At 40.2% G+C, this 26841-nt stretch overlaps 1 protein-coding gene across 18 annotated transcripts in view; it reads right to left on the bottom strand.

Annotated features, from left to right (window-relative positions):
- STAU1 (staufen double-stranded RNA binding protein 1) overlaps window positions 1–26841 on the bottom strand; it is an 83066-nt gene that overhangs the window by 20107 nt on the left and 36118 nt on the right. For 5 of the 18 annotated variants that reach the window (XR_006703105.1, XM_045444284.1, XM_045444289.1 and 2 more), the window contains 6 exons: window positions 23757–23827; window positions 17276–17564; window positions 15372–15496; window positions 12195–12399; window positions 10192–10330; window positions 8403–8589 (listed from right to left, as the gene is read on the bottom strand). Coding sequence is in view for 17 of the 18 variants with exons in the window: in XM_045444284.1 (XP_045300240.1) it covers window positions 8403–8589; window positions 10192–10330; window positions 12195–12399; window positions 15372–15496; window positions 17276–17480 (861 nt within the window). In the remaining variant the exon portion in view is untranslated. Of the gene's footprint in view, window positions 1–8402; window positions 8590–10191; window positions 10331–12194; window positions 12400–15371; window positions 15497–17275; window positions 17565–23756; window positions 23828–26841 lie in introns of those variants that run through there. The other 13 variants (XM_045444299.1, XM_045444286.1, XM_045444290.1 and 10 more) reach the window with 10 other exon arrangements.

Here is a 26841-nt window from a genome sequence, read left to right as displayed (position 1 = left end):
ACACTTCCGTGCATCGAAAGTAAAGACAACCCACAGATGGGAGAAAACATGTGCAGACCACATATCTGATAAAAAATTAATGCCCAGAACGTATAAACAATTCAATTTAAAAATGGGAAAAGGACCTGAATAGACATTTCTCTGAAAAAGACAGAAAAATGGCCAAGGACTACATGCAACAGTGCCCCAGCATCACTGGGGAAATGCAAGTCAAAACCACAGTGAGACACCCTTCACACCCTAAGAATGGCCACAGAAAATAACAAGTATTAGCAAGGTCGTGGAGGAAACCTCAGGCCTTCCTAGATGGAGTGTAAAATAGCACAGCCTTTGTGCGAAACAGTCGGGTGGTTCCTCAAAAAGTTAAACAGATTTACAGTATGATCCAGAATTACACTTTTAGATATATATACTTGAAAGAACTAAAAGTAGGGACTCAAACAGATACTCTGCCACCTATGCTCACAGGAGCTTTATTCAGTGGCCAAAAGGTGAAAACAACCCAAACATCCACCAACATGTTGATGAATGGACAAAATGTGGAACAGTCATACAATGGAATATTCTTCGGCCTTAAAAAGGAATGAAATTCTGACACTGGCTACAACATGGATGAACCTTGAAACATTATGATAAATGAAATAAGCTAGACACAAAAGATGAATATCCACTGATATTAGGCAGCCAGAATGGGCAAATGCATACAGACAGAAGTAGAACAGAGGTTACCAGGAGATGGGGCAGGGGGAGGTGGCAAAGGGGAAGTTACTTTCAATGTGTACAGAGTTTCAATGTGGGATAATAAAGTTCTGAAAATGGACAGCAGCGATACTTGATGCCACGGAACTGTACGCCTAGAAATGGTTGAGATGGTAACTTTTATGTTTAAGATTTCATTTTTAAAAAATTTTTAACAAGATTTTTAAGTAACCTCTACACCCAACATGGGGCTCAAACTTACAACTCCGAGACCAAGGGTCACACACACACTACTGACTGAGCCAGCCAGGTGCCCCTGGTTATCTTTAAAAAGGAACCAAGAGAAGTATGTTTTATACCAAATAGTAACACACTAGAGATCGTCAACATATTAACTTGCTATTAACTTGCACTAATGGGTACTCATTTTTGTGCACAAAAAAAATTCTTGACAGCTATTTATTTGAAGGTATCTAGGTTTTTTTTTTTTTTTTCTAATTTTTTTTTTTCAACGTTTATTTATTTTTGGGACAGAGAGAGACAGAGCATGAACGGGGGAGGGGCAGAGAGAGAGGGAGACACAGAATCGGAAACAGGCTCCAGGTTCTGAGCCATCAGCCCAGAGCCCGACGCGGGGCTCGAACTCACGGACCGCGAGATCGTGACCTGGCTGAAGTCGGACGCTTAACCGACTGCGCCACCCAGGCGCCCCTAGGTTTTTTTAAGTTTTTTTGAGAGAGAGAGAGAGAGAGAGGGAGAGGGAGGGAGGGAGGGAGGGAGGGAGGGGGAGGGAGAGGGAGAGCAAGCACAAGCAGGTAGGGGCAGAGAGAGAATCCCAAGCAGGCTCCATGCTGTCAGCACAGAGCCTGATAAAGGACTTGAACTCGTGAACCGTGAGATCATGACCTGAACTGAAATCAAGAGCTGGATACTTAACCGACTGAGCCACCCAGGCAGCCTCAGAGGTTTTTTTTAAGTATATGAGCTGTTAAAAACAAAGAGTTCACTCTCATACTAAGTAACTGTGTTAATGCAAGCAGAACAAAATTTAGAAATAAACTGGGTGCTGAGGCTAAAATGAAACTTCAACCACCATGCATGCACTCCGATTTTCAAATCTGTTGTTCATTTTACCAGCCCAATTAGTTTTAACTTTTAATTTCAAACATTCAGAAAAGTACAGATAAACAATGTAACAGGCAATTGTGCTGGATTTAACAAAGGTCAACCTTAAGAACTACTGACATCAAATTTTTATTTTTTAAGGAAAACAATAAAGCCCTTTTCACTCCCCTTCCCAGGGCAGCCTTAATCATGTATCTTTCCCAACCATGTTTTTTGTAATGGATGAAAACAATACATGGTATGATTCTGTGTTTTGAAAATTCACATAAATCATTTTCACTGATTATATTCATAAATATTATACAATTCAAACTTGTAAGTTTATACTAATCAAATGCTACTCTATATTGAGGTTCCACATAAGTCTGACAGAAAATAACAATCTATTGCAAAAATCTAAACCGTAAGCCAGTGTTTCTTAAACACAGCAGCAGCAGGATCACTTGGGAGCTTTGCAAGGACAGATGCTGGCTTCCCACTCCAGACAAATTAACTTCAAGTTTTTTCAGGTAGGGCTTAGATATCCATTTTATTTATAGGTACTTATTTTTTTTTAAGACCCCAGTTGATTTTACTAGCATTGTGGAGATTCACTGCTTTATGCCATTGTTTCTAAAGGGATTTCAATAGGGACAAAGTGGCCAATAACATAAAAATGCAAAACAGAAAACAAAGATATACGTGTACTTAGAAGTCATGTTATGTTGCTCTCTTACATAGATAATTTTGATATTATCTGGATTGGACAAAATGTTGGACTGGATTGGAAAGCAGCAAACCACAAATACCATTCTCAGTAAGATGGGAAAAGTATAGTGGGGCCTTAATCTTATCTTCACGAAGTGGGAATTACTGTTAATATCAATTCCAGAATGTATGGTTTATCAATAAAATCTAGGCAACATTATAAAAAAAACACTCTGAACCAAGCTTCACCCTCAGTATGTCAGAAAAAAAAATTCACCTAACCATTTACTTACTATCTGGCTTCAACACACTCTTTATTTTTCTATATTTAAAGTCATTTTACAAATAATATACAGACTAAAAGGACAACTAAGAATCTTTTCATTAGAGATTTTAATCAGAATTTAAAATAGCAAATCCAAGTTTTTATTTCAGATTTGTAGTCTGGAAGGCATTTATGTACCCAAAATGGGCATGGTCCTTTAAATGCCGCCCATCAGCTGGCTACGTCTGAACCCAGAGCATAGCCCACTTGTAACGATGTCATTTTTCAAATCCATCTCCAGTGGGTTCCAGCTTATCATGACTTCTGATTCTTCTTGGACTGGTTTCATCAAAACACACTACTTGTGAAACTGACACAATTTTATTGGAGAACAGCCATCTTCTTTGCTCCGTAACTACCAACATGCTTTCATTTTTAGATTTATAAACCCCCCCAAAAAAGGATCTAATGAGTTTTTTTCATTGTTTTATCATCTGTATCCTCCCAATCACCTTTGCACACATACCTCCTTCTGCATTTGCCCACTTATTTTGTGAACAGTAGGTGGTAAAAAATAAATTCTGGTGGCCAAACATCACACACAACAAAAATTAAAGAAATGTTGTCACATATACTTTTTTAAAACATCAAAACAGGATGTTCCAGGTTCTTGTCATAAAACACTGTGTGATGAAGCCTTTCCTGTAGAATGGCCAGAAGAGTGTACACATTTCCTTTTCAGACCCCAGAGAAACATACTGTTCACTTGCCGATTCCTGAGTCTGGGGAAGCTAACCTACCATCGATCCCACGTGAAGACCGGCAGGCTGAGATTGGCCGAAACTCTCAATCCCACAGCCATCGTCGAGTCCCGGGCCCTGCTTGCCCCTCCATGTTCACCTTCTCACTCATCTAAGAGTGGGCAGGTCTTCCTCTGCCAATGGTCTTCTTTTGGCCATTAGAGGCACACAAAGAAAAGTTCTAAATTCTCACCTGAGTTCAAAGAAAGCTAACAGCAGAGGGAAAAGACGGTGTCCCCTGTCTTCTGCATCTTCCTGAAAGAAGGAGGCGGCGTGCCAGGCAATGCATTAAGCACAGCAAAGGCTGGGGCAGTAGTGAGTTATTTCACGACTGTATCATCCACCTGGGGAGTCACCATAATTCCACCTCCTTTTATTTCAGTCTTGCTTAGTGTATTTAGGAATGGATGACAAACAAACAGCAAAATGTTTCAAGACAAAGGAAAATTTAGATTCCATAATGTGAAGATTTACAAAAGGGTCCAAAGGACCTACATGATCACTGCCAGACAGAAGGAGTTTTATTCTATCTTAAAAAATAAATCTCGGGGCGCCTGGGTGGCTCAGTCAGTTAAGCAGCCGACTTCGGCTCAGGTCATGATCTCGTGGTCCGTGAGTTCGAGCCCCGCGTCGGGCTCTGTGCCGACAGCTCAGAGCCTGGAGCCTGTTTCAGATTCTGTGTCTCCCACTCCCTGACCCTCCCCCGTTCATGCTTTGTCTCTCTCTGTCTCAAAAATAAATAAATATTAAAAAAAAAAAAATTAAAAGAAAATATTAAAAAAAAAAAAATCGTTTTCCCTTTGTTCTTTGTAAGATCCCCAGAAAAGAATACGAGTCCTGCAATATCAATCCTTACAAGGCTTGAAAAAGAAGCTCAGACATGAAAACTGGGTCCCATGGATCCTGACAGAATAATGAAAATCAATTTCAGTTTAAGCCCCAGCTAAATACTACCACCAAGAGAAAACTTTTAAAGCTTGATACAATCTTCAAGACAGAAACCGCACAACCACACACAGATATACACATACCTACATACACACGCAGCTGGCACTTTAATTAAACACAAAGAGGATCACACTATCTACAGAATTACAGCTCTGGTTCTTGACTCCTCCTTCTCAGTACATTAGGGGCCTCCTTTCAAGCCTATGTGTACAGACCTACCACACTCGGGACTCCCTCTGACGAATGTATCTGTTTATTTAACCACTTCCCTACTAGTGGACATTAGGTCAGCTCTGTTTGTCTATTACATATACTGTAGCTATTGGCCATCTTGCTCCTAACAGCTCAGACACTGAGTAAGTCATTCTTTATTACCACAGCCTTGGATTTAAAAAAAAAAAAAAAAAAAAAGGAAAGGAAAGGAAAGGAAAAAAAAAATAAAGGCATTTTTTTTTTTATTTTTTTAATGTTTTATTTATTTTTGAGAGAGAGAGAACAGGTGATGGAGGGGCAGAGAGAAAGAGGGAGACACGGAATTTGAAGCAGGCTGCGGGCTCTGAACTGTCAGCACAGAGCCCGATGCGGTCGGTGCCCGAACTGGTGAACCATGAGATCATGACCCGAGCCAAAGTCGGAAGCCCAACCTACTGAGCCACCCAGGCACCCCAAAGAAAGGCATTTTTCCAATGCAGGACCTTTGCACAAGCTGCTCCTGCTGTTCTTTTGCTTATCTTTAGTCTCTGCTTCAATGATGCTTCCTCAGAAAGAACTTCCTTGAATGCATCGCCGTTACTCCAATCTAAATGAGACATCTGATGCCCTTTCTAATACTTGCTACTTTCTACCTTAGTACTCGCTGCACTCTTTGATGATTCTAATGTTAACATCTGTCAGCTCTGTTCGATGAAGCCCCAACATGGAAGGGGCAGATTTTTCCTCAAAGCCTAGCATGATGCCTGTTGTCAAGGAACCAGACAACCCCTGCTTTATAGATATAAATTGCTGGCTTTTTATTGGCCATGTTCTAGAGAAGACAAATTGATCTATCACACAATCACATGCTCTACATACTTTCAAAAGCAAAATCAACAATTTGTTTAAAATTGTAATTTCTGGGGTGCCTGTGTGTTTCAGTTGGTTAAGCGTCCGACTATTGGTTTTGGCTCAGGTCATGATCTTACAGTTCATGAGTTGGAGCCCCATATCAGGCTGTATGCTGGCAGTGCAGAGCCTGCTTAGGATCCTCTCTCTCCCTCTCTCTCAAGATAAAGAAACTCTAAAAAAACTGCAATTTCCAATACTGGCAGACCACAGGCAAAAAGGCTGCTCTCACCCTGGTGGCAGATTTCTTAGTGGCACCATGCTTCTGAGAACTTGGTCATATTTACTGCCATGCAAGTGGCATATTTACTTCCATGTCTGGGCTCATAAAAATAGTCACAGACATGCACAAAGATTTACTACAACAACGTTCCTCACTACCTATTTTCTAAAAGGGAACACTGCAAACAATCTAAATAACCAAGCCTCTGTTGAAAACATAAACTGGTATGTTTACACAATGAAACACACTGTAGCTATTAAAAAGTGTTTAGATGCAAGTTGAACTTGAGTCCTCCAAGGAATTAGAAGTAAATGGCATGACAACAGATTCATGATAAGCAGTTCCGTGAAAAAAAGTGGTTACCATACAATATCCTCCCACTTTTGTCATTAGACAGATACACGTATTTACTTACGTATGCACTGACACCCACCAAAATGTTAATAGTGATCATCCATCCATTAAGCAGCAAATCTATAAACGATTTTTGTTTTTTAATTTAAAAATTTTTTTAGTTTACATACATTCATTGTAAGAAAAAAATTAAAGATCCCTTCTAAAAATGTCTCTTTACGCCCTACCACCCAGCTATCAGGAGGCCTGGTTGAGGTGGGAGGCCAAGTGTTTCATTTATTATCTCAAAGCAAGTCTCATCTGACTCAATTACTCTTGTTTCTGAAGCACTGGGTGAGCCCAGTCTTTGAGCCGTTTCTGAAGGGCAATGTCTCTACTTCAAACCATACAGAACGAGAACAGGGGCACAAGGAGATTTAACATTACTCTCAGCAAAGCTCCATACAGACGGCAGAGGAGCCAGTGGAACTCAGCCCAGGAGAGTGCATCTGCGCCAGCCTCTGCCCTCAGGCCAGAGCCAACCTCACTGCTCCAGGGTAATGGGGTCAGACCGGGGACACCAATCAGGTACCTTCCCTTTTCAGCAAAGGGTGGGTACTTCCAGGCAGCATTCAAAGTGGGGTGGCTGCCTGAGGGGGAAGCACCGATAATACTTAGGACCTGTGGTTCCCAAACCCTGACCGAGCTTTAGACCTACTGCACGAGCACATTTAAAAAAAAAAAAAAAAAAAAAAAAAAGGCAAAAGACAGACTCCTATTAGAAATCGTGTGGGTTGGACCAAGGAATTTTTTTTAAACTTCTCAAGTGGTTGTGAAGCAGACAACCCACATGCCAGGGCTCAGCGATCGATCGTTTAACAACTGCTGGCGAGAAGCAGCTGAGAAACAACCAGCCCATCTGACTCCAATTAGATCAGCACCGCGGCGAAGTCAAAAAATGAAAAGCCTCCAAGATGACTCAAATTACACTACCTACTGCTTCTAACAAATCTCACCGGTGAGAAGCTTATCCCTTTAACTTCATGAAATCCCCTCTTCTAAGTGACAGTCTCTTCTATTTGGTCCTCAGTGGACCCTGGAAACAGATTATCTCTATTGTAAAATGTGTCATTACACTGGAAAAGGCAAACACACCACAACGAAAAACAGTCATTGATTTCCTAAGACCTCGATTCCCATTTAGCCACAAGGAGTTAAAAACCTATTCTTACTGTGGGATTTTTAAAACCTGGCCCCCAAATTCTCTGACACTCTTCTCATCCAGAAGTGAGGTTCTTAACATTGTCTATGTACCAAATAAAAGCAACTGAGCCATATGCTTAAACTGGTTAAAACTGTGAATTTATGTTATGTGAATTTTGCTTAATTATAAAAAGTGAGTTTCTGTATCTCCTCCTTTTGAATCTGGGCTCTGTGCCTGCTTGACCTATAGATACAGCAGAAGCAATGCTGTGGGGGATTTCTGGGCCCAGGCCTTAAAAACTGGAAGCTGCTTCCATTTCCTGTCTTCTAGGATACTTGGAACCCGGCACCATCCCATCCCGTGGGTCAGCAGTCTCTACACGGTAGTTAAGAGAGGAACTGAGGTCCTCTCAGGACCACAGCCCCTGCTTCAGTCTCAGCAGACAGCCAGCATCAACTTACCAGTCTTGTGAGGGAGCCATCTTGGAAGTGATCCTCTGGCCCCTGTGGAGCCACCTTAGCCAGAGCTGTGTAGGGGAGAGACCAGCTGGGTGCCAAGCCCTGCCTAAATGGCAGATCTGTGAGCAAAATAAATGCCTACAGGTGGTTAAGCCACTAAAGTTTGTAATGGCTTATTACGCAGCAACAGATAACCGGCACTCTGATATGTCAGAGTAGCTGGTCAAAAATGGCTTCAGAAAATTCTCTAAGCTGATGCCATAAACCGCAGTAGGTTCTGACAAGAGTAACCTTTACCACCAAAGAATTCCTCCAGGCATGTGCTTCACAACTCAATTGAGTCACAATCTTTCTACCATGTTCACTCAAAACTATGCCATAGAGTGAAAAAGAAGGCATCTGACTTTCTTGCTAAGACATTTTTTTAAGGGGGGGTGGGGAAGAAAGGCCAAAAGGCCATAGAGTACAAAATCATGCAAGCTGCCAAATCACAAGAATTCCGGACAGCTCTCAGCGCTTCTCAGAAAAAGCCACTGGAGAGGACACCTTTACCACTCACCTGCTCGCCCGCCCGCCTCACCTCCAGCCTCTCCGGTGGGGGCTCGCTTTGCAGGGTCCGCAAGGCTTTCGCAGCAGCATCGTGTTTTGCAGCCTGTCTTGTCTTTCCTTTCCCACTGAACTGCTGTCCTCCCACAGAAAGCTCAACTTGATAAAGTAAAGGCGGTACTGGAAATGGGTAAAAGTACCTGAAAGTAAAAAGGGGGTTTTAGCAGAATTACAATCTCAGATCAGTAAGTCACCCATCCGCTCCCTGGCAAACCCCAGGTCTTTCCTTCATCACGGGTCCTAATCACATCAGGACCTGCTTGCCAATAATGACTCCTCATCGGTATATCCAGAGACTTCACAAGCTTACACTGGATTAGAACTGGCACACAGAATAGGCAAATACTGTCTAGCAAGCAAACTTATGTTCCACAAAAACACCTTATAGACTACATGAGTTCAATTTATAATGTAACCCAAATTTACAAAATTAGACTTTGGCTTAAGGTAGAAAACTTGCTCTATTTTCTCATATCTGAGAGACACCCTTGCCTGTCTCCAGAAAAGCCTGGGAATTTTTTTTTTAATGCTTTATGTATTTATTTTGAGAGAGAGGGAAAGAGAGAGAGAGACACTCCCAAGGAGGCTCCACACAGCGCAGACCCCGGTGTGGGGCTCAAACCCACAAACCACGAGATTATGAGCTGAGCCGGAATCAAGAGTCTAATGCCTAACCGAATGAGCCACCCAGGTGCCCCTGGGAATTTTTTAACAGAAATTTTTTTGGAAGGACCCTCATTTCTAGAAATCCCAACAGCCTACAGCCTGGCAGAACCTGGCCTCTACATGTCAGAGCTTACATTTTTTAAAGTTTATTTAGAGAGACAGACAGAAAACGAACAGGGGAGGGGTGGAGGGAGGGGGAGAGAAGAATCCCAAGAATCTGACAGCGCAGAGCCCAATGCAGGGCTCGAAACTCACAGACTGTGAGATCATGACCTGAGCTGGAATCAAGAGTCGGCTGCTTAACCGAATGAGCCACCCAGGCGCCCCCAGAGCTTACATTTTTTAAGTGGCTTTGCCTCCATTCAAGTCAGGCAGGGAAAGGAAGACTTCCATTCCCATCATCAACCTATCCCCTAACGTCTTACGATTGCCCAACAGGAGGCTTTTTACACATAGTTTCGGGTTTCGATTAGTATTTTGCTGGACCTGTACTCCAAAGCTGTTACCAAGCACATAAATTCAAAGCCAAAAAAGTACCCAATAAACAATAATCAACAAATCTATGAATGCTGAGAATCTTGGTGTTTGTGGGAATCACGCTCAAATACGACTCAGTTACAAAAAGCAGTTAGAAAGGTGATCTTTAACCAGATGGTTTCAGGGCACAGCCACACTGCTAGTGAGGAGCACACTCAGGCTCTTGCCAGTGACAGAAGGTAAAGGAGCAAGCATCAAGACACAGTTCCAAAGGCACCACGATTAAGATGACTTCAGCATTTGGCAAGCCTAAAGATGACCAAATCGTTGTGCGCTCCACAATCTACAGATTTTCTTCTTCCATGTCAGAAATGAGATATATCTTCACCTGTACTTAAAACAAACAGCGGCACCTGGGTGGCTCAGTCGGTTGAGCGTCCAACTCTTGGTTTCAGCTCATGTCACGGTCTCACAGTTGTGACACGGAGCCCCGCGTTGGGCTCTGTGCCAGGCGTGGAGCCTGCTTGGGATTCTCTCCTCCTCTCTCTGCCCCTCCTCCGTTCTCTCTTGCCCTATAAATAAGTAAAACAGGCACATACCTTGGGGGATAAGCACCTCCTCTCATGTTGTAGTTATAGGTGGACTGCATCCGAGAGTAAGGGTCGACAGGCTTATACATTGGTTTTTTTCCAAGTTTCATGCACAGTGCATTTAGCTCTACAGTAGGGGTTATGCTTTCTGCAATACAGAAGCAACACAGAGAACTGGTTATTTTCTGACATGAGAATGACAGTTACTAAAATCAGAAAGAATAGCATGCTTTCTACTAACTGGATTCATAAAGCATTTCAGGAAAGTATCTAAGTACTTCACTGCTAGGCATCAGGTCAGGAAATCCAAGAATCTGCTGTGATTTCTAGATATTAATACACAGTCAACAGCACAAAATACAGTGTAAGAGCTATTAGAGGGGCAGCAACTAGCATAAGACATTACCAGAGAAAGTCACTCATTCCAGTTATTAGATATCAGTTCCAATACACATCAAAGTCCACGATTAAAAAAAAATCCCATGTGACTGTCCAAATCATTTTACTGTTTGGGAATCCTTAGCCGATATAACTCTGGTTGTACTGACTCGCTGGGTTATTGGCTTACACTTAGAAGTATGTTTATTGCACACTACTTCATCGAACAATGCACTTACTAAGCAGTAACTTGATGGAAAGCACTGTGCTAAGGGACATAATTCTTCCCCCAGAGGACCAACAGGAGGTGTGCTATAAGGAAAGGTGTGGAATTAAGAAGGAGGAGGCAAGTAAATTCTATCTGGAGAAGTCAGATGAGGGTCACAAAACATTCAGATATTTCCAATCTCAGTATTTACGATGGGATTTGACCTGTGAGAATACTTGTTAGGAAAAGGAGTTCTGTTTCCATATAAATAAGAGCCAAGTATAATTTGGGTTGTCTCATAATCATCAACTGTAGAAAACACACACTGTTCGTTTCCCAATTTTTCTTTTCTCTCAGTTCATCCAATTCATAAACCTTTAAAAACATTTAAAAGAAAAACCAGGCTAGAAAGAGTAGTGTGAGCGCACAATCACATCTAAGAACAACACTTTCACATCAAACACAGAACAACACTAGCAATGGCAAAGTTCAACTTAAATGCACACAAAAATCCACTTTAAAATGCCTCTTTAGGAGGTATGTAGAAGAAAACAACAGCAATAAAAAAGACTTGATTCTGTACTAGGAACTGGTTCAACTAAATTTAGTGCATGAATCAAATTTATAAGAATATTTTTGGATTTGCAAAATCAAAAGGTCACAGAAGTAACCAGCCTCTCTCTTCTTACTTTCAGAATTATATTTTTTATATGATTCATACAGGTTCTTACTAAGCATAACCTGAATCATCTCAAGAACAGTTCTGACCCATAAAATTTACCTGCAGTGGAGAATGAATCTGAAATACCACAAAGAAATCAAAAGCAACAAGGAAGGTGTGGCTGAAATCTCCCGGATTCCTGGATTCCTTCCTACGTACAAAGGGACTGGGATGGCTTCGTGTGCCTGGTGGTAACGTGGCTCAGCCACTTCCATCCACAGCAACAGGTCAATGGTCCCCAAGCTTTTACCAGAAGCTCTTCTTTATTAGTCTTCTCCCTCCTTCGGTCCCTTGTTTGAAGAGGTGTTATCTACTAATAGTATTTAAGTAATACATATTTAAGTCATTTTCTCATTCTTTTTGATGATCAGGAGACGTGTAAATGACAATCTGCGTTTCTGATCAACATGTTATAATTGGTATTTCCACACTGGGTTGAAGTGATTCCAGCTAAGGCCTACATTCTTGGCAATTTTTTCACTAGGCTTCTCTGCAACCTTAGCAATTGTTTGGTGACACCACTACCTCTCAGGACCTTCTTTCCAGATCCTCAGGAGTCAAGAGACCAGAGACTGGGAACCAATGCTTCGGAGTATGGTTAAGGATTCTAAAAAGGTAAGCGTTTGCCACTGGTAGTGTAGAAACCGTGCTTGCAAAGTCAGTAAGTTAGTTATGAAAGAATGCATATACATACTAAATGGGTACCTCTAGACACACTTCTGAAAGGAACCTGTCTTGGCCCACACATAATACCTGGATTCCTTCCTTCGCTACGAAAAGGGCGGACTATGGGTTTAGGAAATTTTGTTCCTTCCAAAGCTTTGGCAGCAGCTGTGTGCTGGGCTTTTTTAACACTAGTTCCTTCAGCTTCCCAGTGCTGATCTCCAAGTGTTAGCTGTACTGTAAACACCTACAAATGAAAATTGTGAGCTCTCAATTCACGATACCTGAGATTGACTGTAATATGTCGCTTGGACCTGGAACATTGTTTATGGTCATGGTTTAAAAGGCCTGGTCATTACCTTAGCAAATTACTCCCTCACTCCCATTTTTTGTTATTTTTATAAACACAAAAAGATACATGTCTCATTGCCTGGCATTGAACAACACTCTATGACAAAACTATGCTTTGAAAAATGGAGGTAAGTACAGAGATTAAAAAAAAATGTTTTCCCCTGTATTAAAATATTAGATGCTGATTTGGAAGTCAGCCAAACAGAAGTTGTCTTCCAATTACTTCTCAGGGAAGAAATTCAGCAAACTTGATTTAGACACAAAGTAGTATCTCATGCAAATTAAGACATTTGTTTTGATGTTCTCGTGTTTGTGGTCTCGTCTGAAAACAACCCTAGCAGGACAAAAACTAGAATGAATTTGGGAATGTGAGCCAGGTTCTAAAAAGTTGTCTTCTATTTTCCTAAGACTATACTATTCAGACACTGCCTCCATTTGGGGAAGAAAATCCAATCTGTAGTAAGCAAAGATCTAGAAACGTTTCTGAACTCAAGGAGGCATCCAAAACAGCTGATTTTGCCCTCAGCAAACGCTGACAATGGCAAGCCTCTTTATTCCTTTTTAAGTATAAAGGTTACCCAAATACACACTCTGTTCTTGAAATTAGGTTATGTTAATCCTATCAGAACTGAATATTCTGTCAAAAACTATGACCCATCATAGCACAGTGATTCTTTAACTTTGGTGCTTATCTTGGGAAGCTTAGTAAAATATACATGTCCAGGGACTTCGACTGAGAAGCAAGAGCGGAGACCCTAGGCAAGTGTTCTTTAATAAGCTCCCCTAGTGATTCTGATGCACTGCAAAGTTTGAGACTCACTACTTAGGAATTTAGCAAAACCAACTGGAGCTTTTGTTTTTCTGCTTTTCTTTATCACTGGATATCACTGTTTCATTTGCAAATAATTTACTGTGAATAATTTAATGTGAATGTGCTCCTCTGAACATGTCCAGATCACTTAAATTTGGTGCCTAAAGGGATGGGTGCAATGTGCCTTCACAGCTGATTTTTCTTGTAGGTCTTAACTTCAGGATTCCCTCAGTACACAGCTTCCACTAAAGGGGGAAAATTAAAGAATCCTTCACCCCAGTGGAAACACTAGGGGTCCCCTGTATTTCTGCTGCAGTTCACAAGGTTACTCATTTAGGCACCACTAGCATGGACTGAAAATCCTGGCTGGCCTAACAGCCAAACAGCAGAAGTCTACGCTGTGCCATCCCTGGGGCATTTTCATGATCCATTCGTGGAAAGACATTTAAAGGGAAAAAGCTAAAAAACAAAAAAGAGTTAATTCCATTTACAGTTTTGCCTTTCTCCAGGACTTTCCCCGTCAGCGCTGTTGCCACTCTCCTGCCTTTCTGTGTAGAGGGTTGGTAACAAGGTTAGAATTTTGGTTTTAATAGAATTAAAAGTACACCAGACCACTGATTTTTAAATAAATAGTGTAATAGTCACCGAGGAGGGAATAACTTCTCGTCTTTGAACAACTTGTAAATAAAAGTGCAGTTACAGATTGAACACACAGCCAAATTACCTAACGCACCACTAAAGGTTAGGTGAGAAAGTGCATATTTCAAAAAATACCAAGAACAGTTAATAAAAGGGAATCCCAAAGTTAAGGTCTGCAAAAAAAATCCTGTAGAAGAAACAGAAGTTATAGGAAATCACTAATTGCCTTCCAAAAGTAAAGAAACCTTTCAAATATCACTATGCTTTAGAAAAATGTGAAAACTAGCTTCATGTGAGTAGAAATTTGGGTTTCTGAAATGCATAATAGTAATAGCTACCATCTCTCAAGCATTTACTAACTGTCAGGCATTGTGCTCCACACTTTAACATATATTCTCTGGTTTAATTGTCACAGTAGACCCATTTGGTTTAGGTATTATCCCCATTTTACAGATGAGGAAACTGAGGTTCAAAAAACAGCAGTAGCTTGCCCAAGGTCACATAGTTAGTAAGGAGCTGAGATTTAAACCCAGATTTGCCTGACACCAAAGGTGACTCACCTCACCACACTAAGGTACCTATTTAGGATTGTGGCTGATGTTACTTTTAGTCAAATTAAAAGAGAAACTTGATATCATTCAAGGCCTGAGGTTTGCACGTCAAGAAAAATGACGCATAAAGAGACCGATAATTCATCCTTAATTATGTTTACTGCAAGGCTAGGATCAGAAATAGGAGGCCGGATTCCTTCTCTCATACCACACCCTCTCTCATACTGCAGCTGCAAAGATAAAGCCAGATATGCACACATTTAAGTTCCAAGATTTACATTATCAAACAAGCTTCAAAGACTGAATTCCCAAATAGCAAATAGTAAAAAATTTAAGTTACAGTCTTCCATTCTCTAAGATAAGGGGAAGGACAAGGATAAGTGAAGTCAGAGACAGTCCAAAGGACTGACTCACTTTGAGACTAATTTCTACCTCTCATTTTCAAACCTTTTACCTGAATGGCTAACAAGTGGGAAAATGGATTTCCTGTTCCCCTCCTATCCTGGCCCAGCCTAAGGTACACGTGAAAACAAGCAGGAAAGGAGCCAGAGGCAGGCTGCAGCCAGGAGACCCAGAGCCTGGAAAATTCACGGGAAATCATTCACAGGGGCTTGGGAATGGTCTCTACTCAGAATCCTAAACACAACCACATGCTAACTGGAGTTCCCAAAAAGAAGCATATCTTTTCTTTGACCCATTCTGCAAGGGTCAAGAGAAGCGACTTGCCAAAAATCTATACTTTGGCATCTCCTGAAGACAGCCTCAGTGGTTTGAAAATATGTATTCTGAACCACAGCACCACGTGGAGCAGTATAAAAAACAGAAAACATTCCTGGTGGGTTATAAATGCACAAGCACAATATTTACCTTACAGTGAGCTGGACCTTGCTCACGCAAAAGCTTATACTCAGGCTGAATCTTGTTGAAACGGGCTAACTCATTCACAAGACACATTGGGGTTTTCTCTTTGGGGTGTGCCATGCTAGAAGGAACTGAAAAATAACGTAAGAGCAATGAAGTCAACTAGCAGTATACAGGACTGCTGCTCTCCCAGGGACACGAAAAAAGAGGGGAAAACGGAAGGTCTTAAGGATTCAGAGCAGCAGTGACGCACAACTGCAAACCACAAGGGGGCACCTGCCTGAAGGCACAGCTGGGGTCTTCTCCGGACCAGCTGAAGCCAGGTAACCTAGGAGAGGGCAGGTCTTCCAAGGAGAGAACAGAAGGCAGGGGAATAACTAACCCATGGCAGGCAAGCAAGATTTAAATCAGAGGCAGCCCTGGTATTATAACCAACCAAGGGAATAACAAGGAGGTCTTTTGAGCACAGACACACTGGTTCCCACAACAGCTGTCAGCTGTACCCTGTTCGTTATTTCGCAAAACTCAACATGCCAATACCATCTCTCAAACAATGAGTGTCGTTTTCTACACAGCTAGTGTCTCATTCCTAGTGTTCTCTCAGAGGCTGCCATCCTCAGACCTTATCTACTTCAGAGAATTCTACAAGTAAAATAAAATGTCCGTGGTGGGCAGGAGTAATAGGATGTGGATATAAGAACACATTAGAAGAAAAGGCAGTAAATCCCAGAGGACTGAAACAGTCTATAACATTTCCTTTTAAGATGGTCTGTGACGGCAAATTTGGGGAAAACTGAATTCTTGGGTATTATGACCAGTCAAGACTGCTACCCAGTGAGCCAATCCACGGAAGTCTAGAGGTAGTGTGACAGATGCCATGCAGCTGAGAGTGGGGTGAGCCAACACTCTAAGAACAGATTTATAAAGTAAAGGAAATGAGAAATGAAAGAGGAAATGCAAGGGAAATTGTCAAACACAAGGGGTTGAGAGATGTGTTAGAAGGTGACTCTGGTATGGAGACACCCATGCTGACACTCCATTTAATTGGTTTTACCACTTTGGGGGAGGGTTGGGAAGCAGAACATTTGTTTTCAGGTCTGTTTATTTTTCAGGTGTTTCAAGTCTTTTCTCACCGATGAGCACATTTATTTGCTATTATTTCCTTTTTTAGTTTTGTTTTTAAGTAATCTCTACACCCAATGCAGGGCTCGAACTCATGACCAAGATCAAGGGTCATGTGCTCTACTGACTGAGTGGGCCAGGCACCCCATCAACAAGCACATTTAGTTCTTTTTTATTTTCTTAATAATCAGATTTAAATGCTTCCGAACTTACTCCCTCTCTAAAACTCTCTGCTTCAGTGTTCAATTTCCAATGGGTCCTCACTGTGATTTCTGAACTACCTCTGGAACCTCAACTTAAACTCACTTGTTCAAAATAAAAACTAACAAATGCCAATACTCTCTGGCTTCCCAGTAAATGTGGCTGCCCCCTTGCCTGGGATGTAATCTCAAAGGCATATAAAATGGAGGCTCACACATACAAGAATTCGTGGTCAGTTCCGGGAAATAATTTTTAAAGCAGAATTTTCCCATAAAACAACAAATATCCAGAGTGGTATTTACTGTTCAATTCTTTCTGCTAGACACCACTTTATAACCAACTAGGTTTTATAGTTTACTTTTCAATTCTCTGTCTTACACTTTGAAGTGGTCTGTCAACTCAGGCCTCCATCAACCCAATATACAACCAGTGTTTTATATCTGGAAAAAAGAAGCATGGATGTTAATACCTTCCTCTGCTTCTTGAAGGTAATGTGAGCGTTCCCTATATCTGCAGTCTACTTATCAGATCAGAAAACAGGCTAAGAAAACGTTTGAAAAAGAAGACACTTGGATTCATACGCTTACCTGCAGCTGCACTGGTGGGTGTGATAGATGCAGAGGGTAAAGCAGAGTTTTGAATAGGTCTACCTGCATTTTCAGAGGGCAGAGAGCTAGCAGTAGAAGGAATACTCATCAAAGGCTGTGGGAGAAGAGACTGGTTCTTGTTCAGTATTTGGCTCCCTGAGAGAGCAGCAGATGGGTTCTGAACTTGCACTTGAACTTGAGACATGGTCACTTTCAACAAAAGTGAACAACTGCAGGTAAACAGCTTTCAGTGCAGGTTAATTCAGTGCTATGAAGTCTAAAGTTCTACCTAAAAGTTGTAAGGGAAAGAAAATAAAAAGGTAAATTATAGAGGAGATATGTAATCGCCAATATTCAGTCAAAATTGGTGTCACCTACTCAAGAATGAAATTAGTCCCGTTAGGCCTGTAGCTGTGTTGATGTATTAGAAGTGTTTCTCTCCTTGGTATACAGTGAGGTTCCTGGCCTTGTGACTTTCTCACAGTGCTTTTAAAGGACTTACGATACCCATATGCTCTGCGTGTTCATTTTATAAAGAGAATCCAGTAGGGTGAAATGACATTCATTATTGAATATTAAGAACTATGAACTATAGTTTATATTCAACATGGCAAATTAAAAAATACGGAGAGGCTTTCCATACCACATAGGATGTGGTAAAGATTTCTGGCCTCAAAATTGTAAGAAGCTGAAAGCAAAACGGGTTCGTAAGACCCTTTAATGCGGAATTTGTAAACACTGCTTCCATGGAAGGGCCATATGCTGACTGGTACCCTTATGGTTTTCCTTTAAGCTCACTGAAGAAAGAGAAGAGTTTCTCACTTTTGCTGCTGCTTTTTCCTCGTGATGACAAAAGATCTATTTTTTTTCCTATGAGGTTTGTCTAGATGGTCTCATTTAGTTACAGACCACAAACAAAACTGTTGCATCTACATTAATATGCAAGATCCTGAGAAATCATCTGAATAGTAAAGAACATTCTATAGCCTTTGTACTACTAAAAGCAAAAGTGGCAAAGAGGAAGAAGAGAGGAACAGATTTCAGACTGGCCATTTCATCGGTGTGGCTGGGCAGTGGGACCCAGGAAGCAGAGGAGATGGTTTACTTCATCTTATAAGTTCCAAACGCATTACTTCTATTACATTTAAATTTCCTCCTAAGTCAAAAATAAGGGCAGTTCTGCTTACGTTCATGGCCATCCTTCAAAAAGCTGAAAATGTTTAAGCAAGTCAAAAGTACTCAAAAATAACCAGTAGCAACAAAGAGTAGAAAAAGGCAATCAAAACAGAAACCAGCAAACAAATCAAAAGTTCTATTACAGAGTGTTACTTTAATTTTTTAACAGTCTCAAGATGATTTTTAATTAAAGCTGGATCTTTAGAAAGAGATGAAGGACCACAATTAAGTTACTTGAGAAGTTCGGGCACATTCTCTCTTGCTGAGAGCAAAAAGAACTGCAAAACTAAAAACAACAACCCAAATACCTCAGCTGAAACATGACTTTGGATATACAGACCTAAGCACCACCTTGTTCACCAAAATCCCCCATACTGCAGTTATTCCTTTGTTTACTTTTAGAGTCAGAACAAAGTGACAGACGAGGTCCACTGAAGACTAGATAACTGTTCTGGCAGACAAGTTGCCAATGTCAAGAAACAAGTCCAGAACCACCCAGAAATTAGCTAGGACCTTGTGTCATTATTCTGATTTCCTTCAGCTGTCAAAATAGAAATCTTTCTCTCTCAATGCCCCCCCAACCACCTGCACTCCCTCTTTCTACACTTTGCCTCAATGGCATTTCCCCCTACCCCTTCCCCAAATCATCTATAGTGCACTCACAACTGCACAACACCAACCGCTGGTTACAGGTCAAAAAAAAAGTCAAAAGCAAAGCGTCTGCTCCAGAGCCTACCTGCATCCCATAAGCAGCAACCCAACCCTGCCCTGGGTGGCTCTCAGAGGAGGAGACTGAATGAATGAACTAAATTTAGAAAGGGTAGGGCCCCAGGGGATCTGTTTTGGCTAATGCTGTCTACAGCAGGCCCACAACCAGCATCTCCAGTCACAGACATAAATACACAGATTTTCTAGAAGTTGAAAAAGGGAACAAATGGCCTTTAATTAAGACTGCCCCCAAAATGTTAACCTCATCTTCACCTGGCATTGTATCTTTATAACAACTGGTTGAAACAAGTAGTTCAAAACAGCAAATAGAAATTTCCTAAAACCCTAGTAATTTACAAATTTTTAATTTCCACCATGACCAATAGTAAAATTCAACAAACAGTACTCATTAGCACATGAACACTTCTATGTGTCTTTAAGCCTGAAAAGAGAAGCTAATGCAGTGGTTCTAAAGAGGTGACAATTTTCGTCCCCAAAGACATCTTACAATGTCTGGAGATATTGTTTGTCACAACTGGAGGATGGGATGACCTACTGGGATCTAGTGGATAGAGGGACCAGGGATGCTATTTTGAGTATACATATACCAACCAACAAAATAAAATATTACTAATTTAATAAATAGCTTATATTTTTAGGAAAAGAAAATCTCCTTTTCATTTCAAAAGGCTCTAAAAAAAATTTTGAGGCTAATATTTTACCCAAACAGATGTTCCTCTCCCAAAGAGAAGCCAGGCAGCTAACGTAGTTTACAAATAGGGTAAAATATACTATTTACCCACATAATTTGAACAAATAAAGCTTTTCACTACTGCTAATTATACAGTTCACAGCAGCATTTAGTGGAATCATGGAATTCTGGAGATACTACTTCTGTATAAATGTAGAATCTGTTGCTGTTCAGTACTCTGTCCCGAAGATTAAAACCTTAAATGAAAACTTGTCTTTTCTTTTGAGCCTATCTTTAAGGATTACTTTCCACCAGACACATTAGGGACTCAAAAGAGATTAAAATGATTTGTTAGTCTTCTTATAAAAGAACAATATTTTACACACAGTAAAATTAGGTTGAAAATTGAAAACACAAAGACTTCAGTTTTCCCCAGCTCTGGAAACACCTTTAACTGTTAAGCCTGTGTTGCGTTGCTCTTTCCCTGCCTCCAGCACAGATGAGGGCCTTTAATCTCCTGGTTTCTCTTATTTGAAGAGCTTTAGACACCAACTCAGGATAATATGTTCATCTTATTCTCAAATCCTTATATTTATCTAGCACAAATAATCAGCACTATAACACAGAGGAGTGATAGGGCAGAGTTAGGGGTACCATCTTTTTTAAAAGACCCCTAATTCCAACTCCCCCAAGTCCCAAATTTGGCTTGGTGATACAAAAGTCTTCTTATAAAAACAAAGAGTCTCACTTTGGCTGGCAGCTTCCTTTTTACAAGTGTCAAGTACTTTTTAATGGGTAGTAGGGAAGGGGGAATATGGGCACATGAATACTACAAAAGCATTTTTAAAAAATTATATCTACGTGGGGTGCCTGGGTGGCTCAGTCGGTTGAGCATCTGACTCTTGCTTTTGGCTCAGGTCGTGATCTCACCAACCGTGAGATCGAGCCCCACATGGGGCTCTATGCTGACAGCGCAGATCCTGCTTGAGATTCTTTCTCGTTTTCTCTCTGCGCCTCCCCTGCTCACATGCACACTCTCACTCTCTCTTTCAAAATAAAGAAAGAAAGAGATTACAAGTAATGTGTTAAAAAGTGATGAGGCACAAATGCAAATTCCTCACTCAGCAGTGATTTACCAAGTCTAGGCCATAGTGAATGCAATGAGTGATCTGTTTAATACACAAGAAGGCTGATCCTTCCAGAAATAGTTTACAGAAATATCTATAAGGGTGCTTAGTCTTACTTTCAACTACCAGGTTGTTAAATGTTGTCATATCAAACAACGACTTCAGCAATTATGGAAGAACATCATTTTTAATATCCAATTTGTAGCTACCGTAATATATGACTTTACTTTTGTATTCAACACATCATTCCCCTTTGCCATAAGTGATGTTTCCAAACAAGGTGTGTGAAAGAAAAAAGGAAAAGAAAAAGTCATCCCAATTCTGGACAAGCTTTTACGATAGCCACAAACATTTTAGTAAATACCTCTTCCTTCAAAGTCCTCCCTCAAATCTTACATAGCACGGGTACACAAATACAAGAGTACTACAATAGCCTTAAAATACATCTAAAATGCCCACATCATTCCTTTAAATTCAACAGTTATTTCCAAGATCCTCTGTGGACACACCTTAGAAATTGCAATGCAGTCAAACGTTTTCTACAAATAAACTCACCCTATCTCCCTATCTTCACCCCTACCAGCACCCACCATCCCCACTCTGATTCCCAGAATAGCAATTCATTGACTCCAAACATCATCCAAACACCTGTAGGCAGGGCAGCTGCAAAAACAGAAACACAGCAATCGCTGTACTCCTACATAATCAATTCTAAAAAGATAACAGCATTATCAAGCACATAATATACCATAGCAGGCCCATATATCAAATTACCCGATAATTAAAAGGTTCTTTAAAAGAAATATGACCCAACTACTTAAGACAGAGGGAAAAACAAAACAGACCACTATGTACTTGGTGCTCAAAAGAAAGACGGGACAAGTAGCCCCAAGGAGGCATAATCACTTGCAAAACAATAAAATCAGCCAAAAATAATGCCTGGAAGCTCAGGCTGTTAAGATCTTTGCATCCAAGTGACTGAATGTGGCCCCTGTCTCACACGTGGCTCAGTGCCAAGTGGGAAGCGGAGGATTTTCTTTCCACACAAATGTAACCACTGGGTGGTCCGTTTAAAGAAACACTTCCTAAAAGAGAATTCATTCTCAATTGTTCATCCTATAAAAACCATCACACCAAACTGTATACTAAGATGAAAAAAACTTTACCTCTACAGCCCAATAAGCTGCAAACCTTACTTTTTTCCTAGCTTTGAAACCTTATCAACCTCCTCTCTCCCATTCCCTAGGAGGAATTCTTAAAAATTACTAAAGTCAAACACATTATTTCTTGTAAACACGGAAGTGTTTTTTAAAATCTAAACTTATAAAAACATACAAAAATGTTTTAAACCAACCAAAATGAATAACTATTCATGATTTGCTGGAGATTTTTAAGAGTAGTACTGTGTGACCTATTCCTAAATAAGAAGGGGCTTAGTTTAATATAAAGTTAACTGGCTTTTCCTTTCAGAAAAGGGAAATTGTACTCTGTAACTATGTGCCGTCTACCTAGAAACACGACTGCATTTACCATCATCTTCATGCAAAACAGACCAGAGTCAAGACCCAGTTTCTAAGAAACCAGCCTTGCTGCTAAGTAGCAACCAACAATGTTAAATCAGATCAAACTTCTGAGTTGTGGCTTTCAGTTCTACTCCCAAACAAAATAGCAATTATCCACCTAATTCTTGGCAATCCACTGCCTGGTGCCTCAGTTTCCCCAGACACCTTGTAGTAGGATATTTGATAAAGCTTTAGCTGTAGCAATCTGAGAGCTGAAACAATGAAAAAACCCTGAGGCATTGTAACAGTTATTCAGTTTTTTGAAAAGAAAAGCATTAAATAAACGCAGTGTAAATCCATTCACTGAGCCTGGTACAACCTCTCTAATTTCCTTATGCTTCAGTTTCCTCATTCCCAAAGAAAGCTGGGTTTAACTTGTCCACTAATCACTACCTCGGGGATACGGTATAATGATATGCTTTTAGCTCTGAGGTAAAGTGCTAAAAACAAAAGGCAGTATGACAGGTGCAGTGTATTTCACAGTGCCCTGACGTAAAACTGTAAAATCTTTTTGGTCCAGATCATCACAAGCAGCCAGTGGTAAATGGAACTTGATTCATAACCCTGTCTCATGACAGAAAACAATGTTGGATTAGTTCCACAAGTTTGAAAACCAAGTTTTACGTTAACAATCTGAAAATTCAAAGGCAAATGACAAAAGCCACTATAATCAGGATGCTCACCAACCAAATTATGTTTAATGACAACTTTAGGGGCACCTGGAGGGCTCAGTCAATTGAGCATCTGACTCTTGAACTTTGACTCAGGTCATGATCTCGTGGTTCGTGAGTTCTAGCCCTGCACTGGGCTCTGTGCTGACAGCATAGACCCTGCTTGGGGTTCTCTCTCTCTCCATCTCTCTCTGTCCCTTCCCTGCTGGCGTGCATGTGCTTACTCTATCTCTCTCTCAAAATAAATAATCTCAAAAAAAAGAAAAAAAAAAAAAGACAGTTTTGGTGGTCAACTTTCATGTCTCAACATTTAAAGTATATGGCAGTACAGGCTAAAGGGCTTTCCACTCTAGTCATCAACCTTCCCTGTATTTACTTTCTAATTAAATCTCAAGAATGAGAAGAAATTCAAACTGCATACGATTTATTCTGTTTCTCTAATATTACAGCCAGAAGTAAAAGTCATTTTCCACACAAGTCATTCAAGAGTTCAAAAAATATTAGATTATGAACAGGCCTGAAATTATAGCACCAAATTACGTGTACCTTAAAAAGAGGTGCTCCAGGAATAATGTTGTTTTGATTCAGTTCTGAGAGGTTATGTGGTTAGGAAACTCCTAGAAAATAAAAAACAATAATAATTTATTAGAGTAGATCATTTCTGAAAATGAAGATATATACTATTCAAGTTTTGGGGAAACCTAAAATTTACAAGTAGGGAAGTGTCTGAAAGCATGATGTCATGGCTTAAAGCAGCACACTGCAGAATTCAGGAAAGATACAACTGCCAACTGGGTAAAGAGTACTTTGTGGAGACATGACCACAAGAGAGCTGTGAATACCTCGAAACTAATTTTAAAGAAAGAAACTGGACATCATATACTGTCTGATCACACAAGCCTGATTTTTGAACTTATGGATTTTTTTAAACTACTGGCTAAATATTCTGTTCATAAATATTACCATATGCTTGATGATGCAAATACAATTGCATGGGAAACTTTACAAAAAGGCACTTTGTACATAAATATTCTTATATTAAACTGCACAATACAAAAAAGCACATTACCTCTAGTAAATCCAAACCATAATCGTTCTTTAGAACTGGATTTCAGGAGACATAAGAGTTTAATTCTCAAACTCTCAGGTCTGATTTAGCTACAGGTATCTTCCTTTTTAAAGGGTAGTACAGGTGTCCCTTGAACAAGAGGGTTAGGAGTGCCAATCCCCCACCCCACAGAGTGGAAAATTCAGGCTTTAACTTTTCACTCCCCGAAGACTTACTTACTAATAGCCTAACTGTTGACCAGAAGCCTTACCGACAACATAAACAGTTGAGTAACACATATTTTGTACGTTATATGTATTCTATACAGTATTATTCCAATCAAGCTAGAGAAAAGAAAATATTAATAAAATCATAAAGAGAAAATACATATACAATACTGTATTGTATTTTCAAAAAAATCCTCATATAAATGGACATACGCAGCTCAAACCCGGGTTGCAGTCAGTAACAAAGAAAACTCCTTACCTTGAGATGCCTTTTGCATTTTTACAACATTAAGTAATTTCATTCATTTCAATTCCTCACTGCTATTGGGGCTTAACAGAGGATGAAAATAGCTGTTCACTGTCCAAAATTTCAGAAATAAAATAAATTCTCCTTTGTTTTACAGTATTTTAACAATTAAAGTTCCTTCTGTAAATAGTATACTATGCTAACAATTTAACAATCTAGAATCCTGTTGCTCCATAATCTCACCCATTCACAAGACTAGCATTAGTGGAAACTGAAAAAGGCCTCTGAGCAGCCCAAAGAGATAGCTAAGACCACCCTGGAGAGCTCATGCCTTTTACTCCTGGGGCCTTTGCCTTAGTTCAAGCCTATCTGTGCTGAGCCATTATGGTTAGGTTTGGGTATCTAAGTTTTCTAGCCCAACCCAGAAATTTAAAAAATTAGAATGAAATAAATAAATAAGACTGGAAAAAGGGAGCTGCTAGAATCAGACATCATGACAACAGTAAGAAACAATCACCAACAACTTTACAACAAAGAAAAAAGGAGGAGGGGAGAGAAATATAGCACCGTGCAACCATTTGGATTTCAGACATATTTACACAATACAAGGAGAGCTGACACTCATACACATTCACACTCCTGTGAGCAAACTCAGTTTTTGAAATCCCTCAACCATTTTCAAATGATAATCCCAAGCCGTCATGATTGTTTCCAGTGTACTTACTCTCTCTAAGCAGTGGTAGAGAAGACAGACTGGGGGGTTAAGCCCAAATCTCTTTCTTTCCCACTCAAGCACACACACTAGAATGCAAAACAGTGAATTACATTCATTGCTTTATTCATTCAACAATTACTGAACACCTATTTGCAGGCAGTATCCTAGGCACTGGGGAGAAAGGGGTGCACAAATAAGATACAGTCCCTGTCCTTGTGGAATGCACATTTGTACAGGAACAACCTTGAACCTAACACAAACTTAAATTAAGAATTCACAGTGGCATTTTAACTTGTACTGACAAATCATTTATGATCACACATCACATCATAACTAAAGAAGATACATAAGAACACAAAGACCCCTTAGCTGCAAAATGCTGATTTAGGATAAGGGCAAACCAGCTAAGCACAGTGTTGTTTGGTATGGTGGAAGGAAACTCCTGGCTGGAAATCTCAGTTTGGGTCCCAACTCTGGTGCTCAGTTGGATGATAAATGCTTCATTTAATAGGGCAAGAGGCTTCAACCTTTTAATATATTAAATGGGGTTACCACCACCAATTTCATATGATAGTAAAATAATAACTGTGTACTTCTCGGGTGGATTAACTGGTAATGTAGGTGAAATGCTTGTAAAGTATGATATTCCATGCCAGAGTTAGCTGTTAAACATCACTTTCTTAGGGTACACCGCAACTGATATTATAAAATGATGTTAAGTCACAGTCAAAACACATTATTGGGCCACCTGGGTGGCTCAGTGGGTTAGGCATCCAACTTTGGCTCAGGTCATGATCTCTCAACTGTGAGATCAAGCCCCACACTGGGCTCTGTGCTGATAGCAGCTCTGTGCCACTTCGAGTCCCCTATCCCCCTCTTTCTCTGCCCTTCCCCCACTCTCTCTCGAGCACATGCACTCTCTCTCCAAATAAAACATTTAAAAAAATATTTTAAAAAAGAAAAAAATTTAAGAAAAAAAAAAAAAAGCAAAATTAGAAAGAACTTTATCCCTCCCTCCAAAAAAAATTTATTCTTTTTTTATGTTTGGTGCTTAAACAGGTAAAGTCTGTTAACAGGAAAATCAGTACCCAGTAGTCATACTCTGAATGTTCCAGACTGTAAAGGTTCACTATACTACAAACCAAAAGGAAAGTATTTACCTAACTCTATTTGTCATCTAGGTGAAGGGTCACAGAGCTTCAATGAGCAAGTTGGTTAAATTGTGCAACAAAGAACATAAGCCTCCAGGCATAATCAGACTTATCACTACATATAAATTATCTTCTTTCTGACCGAGGAAAGGACTGCCTAGCATTCCGTACAAAATCACAATGCCATCAGCAGACAATGGCCTTGTTTGTATCAGGGTGGAATCTGCAAGAGTAGAAAATTCA

Source organism: Leopardus geoffroyi, chromosome A3 (assembly GCF_018350155.1).
Source record: "Leopardus geoffroyi isolate Oge1 chromosome A3, O.geoffroyi_Oge1_pat1.0, whole genome shotgun sequence".
In the NCBI taxonomy this organism is placed as follows: domain Eukaryota; kingdom Metazoa; phylum Chordata; class Mammalia; order Carnivora; family Felidae; genus Leopardus; species Leopardus geoffroyi.
The sequence above is the reverse complement of the archived record's forward strand: the minus strand, read 5'-3'. Positions and strand labels throughout refer to the sequence as shown.